We start from the raw sequence: 6,791 nt of genomic DNA, 5'->3' as shown, positions 1-6,791 counted from the left end.
GCCATGTTCATTTACATCAGGTTGTTCAGAACCCCATCCAACCTGACCTTGAATGTTTCCAGGGATGAGGCATCACGTCTCTGGGCAACTTATGCCGGTGTTTCACCACCCTCAGTGTAAAAACTTCTTGGTTATATCTACTTCAAAACTGCCTTGTTTTAGTTTAAAATCATTTGTCCTATCACACCATATCTAGACCCTACAAAATGTTTTTCCCCATTTTTCTTAGAAGCCTCTGGGGTGGTGCATCCTCTCCCCATTGTCCTCAGGCCTGGTCGATGATCTCAGGAGCTCCTGACAAGCCTTAACCAAACCAGCTGAGCAATGAAGAGCCCCTGGACTGTACCAGGAGTGTGGGGAAGTGTCCCTGGACTGGACCAGGTGCTCCTGGATGATAAAGGTGGGAACAACCCAGAGTGGAACAGTTGAGTATCTCAGGATAATGAGTGATCCCATGAAAGCCCTGGAACATTCCCTACCTGAGTTGTGGCCGAAATTGAACTGTTTGGATACAATTCCCAAATATTTTGGAAACTCCAAAATTACTGACACGAGGATGGACATTCAGCAGATAACTAAAGCCAGTCACCTTGGGAGCCCACAACCAGCAGTGCTGAGGGAGGCCCTGGCAGCTCCCCAGCACCTCCCTCTCAGTGGGACACCTCTGGCAGCCTCTCCCAGCTCGGGAACCCTCCAGTTTGCAACACTCCAAAGACCGGCGATGATGCCCAGCACAATTCTGATCCCCCTCAACAAACACTCCTCCAGCTGTGACCCTTGTCTGTTGGCAAACACAAAGGGATTTGGGGCAGTGTTTCCCTGACAACAAGGAGAATTTGGGAGAGGGACCTTTACACACCCAGCTCTTGATGTGTCCACACATCTCTGCCTGGGTGTGGGTGTGAATTGACTGTGGGGTGAATGTTGTTATTGTGAATCTCTAATTCAGTCACTGTTAAAATTGTAGCAAATGCTATTGAATCACTTGATAACTGTTCAATTGGTCATTGATTAAGTGCTACTAATGTCTTTTGCCCCCTTGTCTTTGGATCCAAATCCTTTGTGCCCTGACCCTCTTGCATCCCAAGGCTCTGTGTAAATCATTCGCTTTTATCAAAAAATATATATTTTTCATGATGACCACTTTAAAATCTTCCTCCTTATCTAACATACAAAACAACTCCAATTAGTTGTTGATGTCTTGAAGACTTGAAAAAAAATAAAAGGAAGGGAAATAATTTGTTTTTCAGTGTTTTAATGGGTCCCACGGTGTGTTTGGAGATGCATCAGCTGTCAGTCCAAGATGGGCCATGTCAGAACTGGTGAGGTGGGGGGGTGAGGAGCAAGGTTGATCATACAGGGTCAGTGTGGATCTCCTGAGGAGACACTCAGCATCAAGATCACTTGGAGAACACCTCTATCACCTCTTCTCTGAACTAAAAAATAGCCATCATTGAATTAAAAAAAAAAAAAGTACAAATTTTGAAGACTTGTTTTGAAATTGCCTTGAAGACAATTAAAGGAAGACAAAGAGATCATGAGGGATTTCTGGAATTTAATGAGCCCCACGGTGTGTTTGCAACCCAGCCCATGATCCTGAGGTACTGAGAGAAGATTGAAGCAGCTGCTGAAGAAGTCAGAAGCCAAACTGCAAGTCCCTTGAAGCATTGCTGGGCCCCACTGAGGGCAGGCACTGACAAAGCCTCCCCAGGGACTCCTTGGAGCAGATCCTTGGAGGCCAGGAGTGCAGGCAGACAAAGGCTCTGGGCAGGCCCCTGCAATGCTGAGCAAAGCCTGCCTTGGTTTTGTGGAGCACAAAGGCCAAGGCCTGAGCCCCAGGCCCTGGCACAGCAGATCCTGTCCCTCCCAGCTGGCTCAGGGCTGTTTGGGGGGCAGTGGGATGGGAGGGGGAGGAACAACAAAGGCCCAAAACTGGGCAACCCCTGCCAGGCTCCTGAGGGAGGGGCGAGGCAGAAACCAAGTGCAGAACCTGCAAGGCAAGTTGCTTGTGGTGGCCTGAGTGGCAGAGGCATCTGCCAGAGCCAAGGGGACAAAGCCCTGGGTACCTTTGGGCCTTGCAGCCCTGCCAGAGCCCTTGGCCATCTCTCCTGCAGGATGTCCTGCCCTGGCCCTGCTGCTGCTCTGGCCTTGCAGGCTGCACACACCCCTCCTGCTTTCCCACCCCCCTCCCAGCAGCATTTCTAGACCCTCCCTGATGTCTCTGCACCAGCTCTGGCTGTTCCCTGAAACACAAAGCCAGGTCATCACCCTCTTAGTGACCTCTTGCACCATAAGATTCCCCTTTGAGCAACATTCCTTTTTCCCCACCTTGTCTGAACTTTCAGTGCTACTGTTTGTGGAGATTTCGTTCTTTTTCCAATACGGAGAAAAGCTCCATCCTGTCAGATCTCCTCTAGACCCTCTCCAGTTCTTCCTCGTTCCTCCAGAATGGGGAACCTCACAGACAGACAGACCAGTCCAGATGTGGTGACCCCAGGGCTGAGTTCAAGGGGGTGACAACTCCATTATCTGCGTGGCCACACTTCCCCAAAGGCAGCCCCATGTTCAGTTGGCCTTGTTAACTTTGATTCTGAGCCCCTGTGCCACAGGACATCCCTCCCAGAGCCCAGGCCCTTCTCCTGGGGGTCACTGCAGAGCTGAGCAGATCCAGGTCACCTCCCATTCCTCTGCCAACCCCCTGGGCCTGCTCTGGGCCCTCCAGGTCCTTGCCCTGCTCCCAAGGCCTGTGGGGGTGCTTAATGGTCAGGGCTTGGGGTTTAGAGCTCAGGGTGGGGATTAGGCAGAACTTTGGAAGGTTTGTTGTTCTGCTGGCAGTATCTGGTTCATGGTTAGGGGAAGAGCTTTTTGGACTCGGTTAGGATTAAAGCTTGGCTTTTCATACTAAAAATGCAGATTTGGGACTGGGGTGGGCACTGGAGGACAAATGAGAGTCTGGAGTTCTGGGTTTGGGCTTTTTCTGGCTTGGAATTAGAGCAGTGGATTCCTTTCATTGGGAGGGGTAGCACTTTTGGGTACTGTTGGGGCTTGAGGTTACAAAGTGCATAAAGGTCCATCAGGAGTGTTTGCACAGTCAGTGTTTCAGCACCCTCAGCATTACCTGAACCTGGTTTTACCTCATCAAAATCTTTCCTCTCTGTTGGTCAAGCCCCTCTTTCCTTCCCCAAATATTCAATCCTTTTTGTCCCAGTTCCTCCTAATCTCCCCCAAACTTTCATCTGGGTGGGCTCAGCTCTGTGATGACACTGCGCAACCTCATGGAATCAAGGGGCCATTGTGGCACTGCAGGGCCTCATGGAAAGAAAGGAACACAGGGACACTGTGAAATCTTGTAGAACCAGGGAACCATTTAATATTTGCAGCCTCATGGAACAAAAGGAACCCTGAAACCTTTTGGAACCTCATGGAACCAGGGAGCCATTGTGTCACATTGGTGCCTCATGGAGACAAGGAAACCCTGGAACACAGTGGAACCTCATAAAATCAGGGGGCCACTGCGACACTACAGGGCCTTTTTGGAGCCAAATGGACCTTGGGACACTGGGGAACCCTACGGAATCAAGGGACCATTGTGACACTGGGGAAACTCGTGGAAAATGGAACCTATGGACACTGTGCAACTTCATGGAATCAAGGGGTCATTGTGACACTGAGGGCACCTCATGGACTGAAGGGACCACCATGACACTACAGGGCATTCTGGGGCCAAAGGAACCTGGGAACACTGTGCAGCCTCATGGAATCAAGGGGTCATTTTGATACTTCAGAGCCTCATGGAAACAAAACAAAATCCAGGCTTGTCCAGGTCCTGAGGGTGATTCAAAAGGGAGGCAACAGTGATTTCTCCCTACAGACCCACCACTCCAGTGGTCTCTTTCTGCAGTTCACGGGTGTCCTGAGCATTTTGCCCGGTGCCTCCCTGCCCTGAAGGTTTCTGACCATCAGGCTGGAGCTGAGGCAGGTGACTGAGGAGGGTGTAGAACAAGGGCTGTGTCCAACTCTGCCAGGAGGGCTGTGCTGGGCAAGGATGAGGAGGCTGCAGAAAACAGTGGCACTGGGGAGGTGAGAGGAGCAGGTGGAGAGACCTTGTGCCTGCCCACACTGGGCAGGAGCTGCCCCAGGATGGCAGCTCTGAAGCACTCACAGGATGTCCCTGTGAACAGGAGGGAAACACTGGATCTAGAAGTGAAACCTGGAAAGCAGAGAGCAGGAGTGACATGGTGTCACTGCAGGAGAGTTCCAGCCCTGGAGCAAGGTCACAGAAGAAGCGACCCAGTACATGAGGGTCACAAAAACTGTCTGGGAGAGGAAGGAAATGGTGACTGTTGATGACAGAAAGGCCCCGAGCCAGGGTGCAGCTTTGCTGGAGACAACCCTTCCAGTGCATGGGTCTTGCAGAGTGCAGGGCTGGCAAAAGAGCCCAGTGCTGGTCATGGGATGGGGCCACAGCAGGAAACACTCTGCATGTGCCAAAGGTGCAGGAAATGGCACTGATAGTGCTGGAAGCAGAGACTGTGCTGTCCCCAGTCAGGGGATACTCAGGGTGGTGGAGCTGTAGCAGCCTCATTTACCTTTTAGGGGAAACTCCATTGATGATATCTTACTGTCCTAGTCCCTTCTATCAATGGATATATTTGGCACTTAACTTCAAATTCTTTCTCCTTTGGCTTCTTTATGTTCCCTCTCCCCTACTTGGATTCCTGTGAGTGAGAGCATTTCTTTCTGTGTTTGGTGCTCACTGAAGCTGTGCAGGCAGCTCAGAGGGTGACCCATGGAGCTGTGGGTGCCTCTGGCTACATCCCAGTGCCCAGCTGTGCTCTGTGCTTTGGGAAAGGGCAGAAGTGCCTCTGCTGGAGGGCAATGCCGCTCCTGCCTGCAGAGCCCTTCCTGCCTGCACAGGAGCAATGCTGCCCAGCCGGGCTGCTTTCCTGCTGGGCAGGGAAAGGGATGGGCCAGAGGGCAGGGCAGGGACGGAGCAGACATGCTAAAGTGTCCTCAGTGCAAAGCAAATGTGGACTTCTGAGTTGGTCCCTTGATGTCCCTCCATGGAGGGACAACCAACCTCTTGCAGGTGGGGTGAGAGGCCAGGGCTGGGAATGGGGGTTGCAGGGGCTGCTCTGTGACAGTGGCCCTGGGGCACCTTCCCAGGCTGTCCCTGGAACAAAGACACAGCCCAGCCCCTGCTCTGCTGGTCCCTCAGGGCTGTGCCAGGAGCTCTGGCTGTGCAAGGACACTGCTGCGGGCCCCCACCCTGCACACTCCCACTCTCAACTGGGCACTGGCATTTGCTTTGCCAGGGCATTCCTGGAGCACATTGCTGACAGGGACTGTGGAAGAAGAGCCTGAAGCCTTCGTGCCCTGCCCTCAGGAGATGCCCTTTGCTGATGGAGCTGCTGGTGTGGAGCCCAGCTCTGTGCCAGCAGTGCCCAGGGCCTGTCCCTGCCTGTGATCCCAGCACAGACATGCAGCAGGACTGTGCCCAAGCTGCCAGAGCACTCAGGCCTTGCACCCACAGCAGGGCTGGGAAGGACAGTGTGGAGTTGGAAAGAGCAGATGTGGAAAGAGCAAGTGCCCTTGTCCCTGGCTGTGCTGCTGTGCTGGGAGTCTCTTCCCTGCAGCTCTGCACACAGGCACTGCCCCTGCAGCTCCAGAGAAGGGCTGAGGAAGCATCTTGGACACACGAATCAAGGCAGGGTACTTTATTCTACTCAAATGTACAGAGAACAAGCCTTTTAAAAGCCTTTGGATTAGAGAAGGATGGTAGATATTAATGTAGAAATTTATGAGCAATGCCACTGATTTTTTGATAACATTTATAAATGTAGAAAAAGAATAAGAAAATGCATCAACAAAAAAAAGATAAATAGGAGAAAAAAAGCTCAGACTCTAGTTACCTTCTACATACTCTGCAGAAGAAAAGACATACTTTATTATTGCCTCTAAAGCCAGCCATCATTTTCCTCAAAGAGTCCTTGAGCTCCTGGTTCCTCAGGCTGTAGATGAGGGGGTTCAGTGCTGGAGGCACCACTGAGTACAGAACTGACAGGGCCAGGTCCAGGGATGGGGAGGAGATGGAGGGGGGCTTCAGGTAGAAAAACATGCCAGTGCTGAGGAACAGGGAGACCACGGTCAGGTGAGGGAGGCACGTGGAAAAGGCTTTGTGCCGTCCCTGCTCAGAGGGGATCCTCAGCACAGCCCTGAAGATCTGCACATAGGAGAACACAATGAAAACAAAACAACCAAACCCTAAACAGCAACTAACCACAAGAAGCCAAACTTCCCTGAGGTTGGAGAGTGAGCAGGAGAGCTTGAGGATGTGTGGGATTTCACAGAAGAACTGGCCCAGGGCATTGCCCTGGCACAGGGGCAGGGAAAATGTATTGGCTGTGTGCAGCAGAGAATAGAGAAACCCAGTGGCCCAGGCAGCTGCTGCCATGTGGGCACAAGCTCTGCTGCCCAGGAGGGTCCCATAGTGCAGGGGTTTGCAGATGGCAACGTAGCGGTCGTAGCACATGATGGTGAGGTGGGAAACCTCTGCTGACATAAAAAAGGTAAAGAAAAAGAGCTGTGCGGCACATCCCGTGTAGGAGATGGTTGTGGTGTTATGGAGGGAATTGTGCATGGCTTTGGGGACAGTGGTGCAGATGCAGCCCAGGTCTGTGAGGGAGAGTGTGGGGTGAAGTTGTAGCCCCACAATTAAAGTTTGAGGTAGTGCAAAAGTTAGGTCGTGTTCCATGGGAGCAGTGGAGCTGGTTAGATGGTTTCCATGGACA

At 52.0% G+C, this 6,791-nt stretch overlaps 1 protein-coding gene across 1 annotated transcript; it reads right to left on the bottom strand.

Annotated features, from left to right (window-relative positions):
- Positions 1–5,944: 5,944 nt before the first annotated feature.
- LOC113979753 (olfactory receptor 14J1-like) lies at positions 5,945–6,532 on the bottom strand (the record flags this gene model as incomplete). The annotated part of the gene is made up of 1 exon (XM_027707050.1): positions 5,945–6,532. A coding segment is annotated over exon 1 (588 nt), but the record flags the coding sequence as incomplete, so codon positions are not given.
- Positions 6,533–6,791: the final 259 nt, after the last annotated feature.

The sequence above is a fragment of the Neopelma chrysocephalum genome, unplaced genomic scaffold (genome assembly GCF_003984885.1).
Source record: "Neopelma chrysocephalum unplaced genomic scaffold, ASM398488v2 Primary Assembly neopelma1_88588, whole genome shotgun sequence".
Taxonomy (NCBI): Eukaryota; Metazoa; Chordata; class Aves; order Passeriformes; family Pipridae; genus Neopelma; species Neopelma chrysocephalum.
This window is presented reverse-complemented; position numbering and strand designations above follow the sequence as displayed.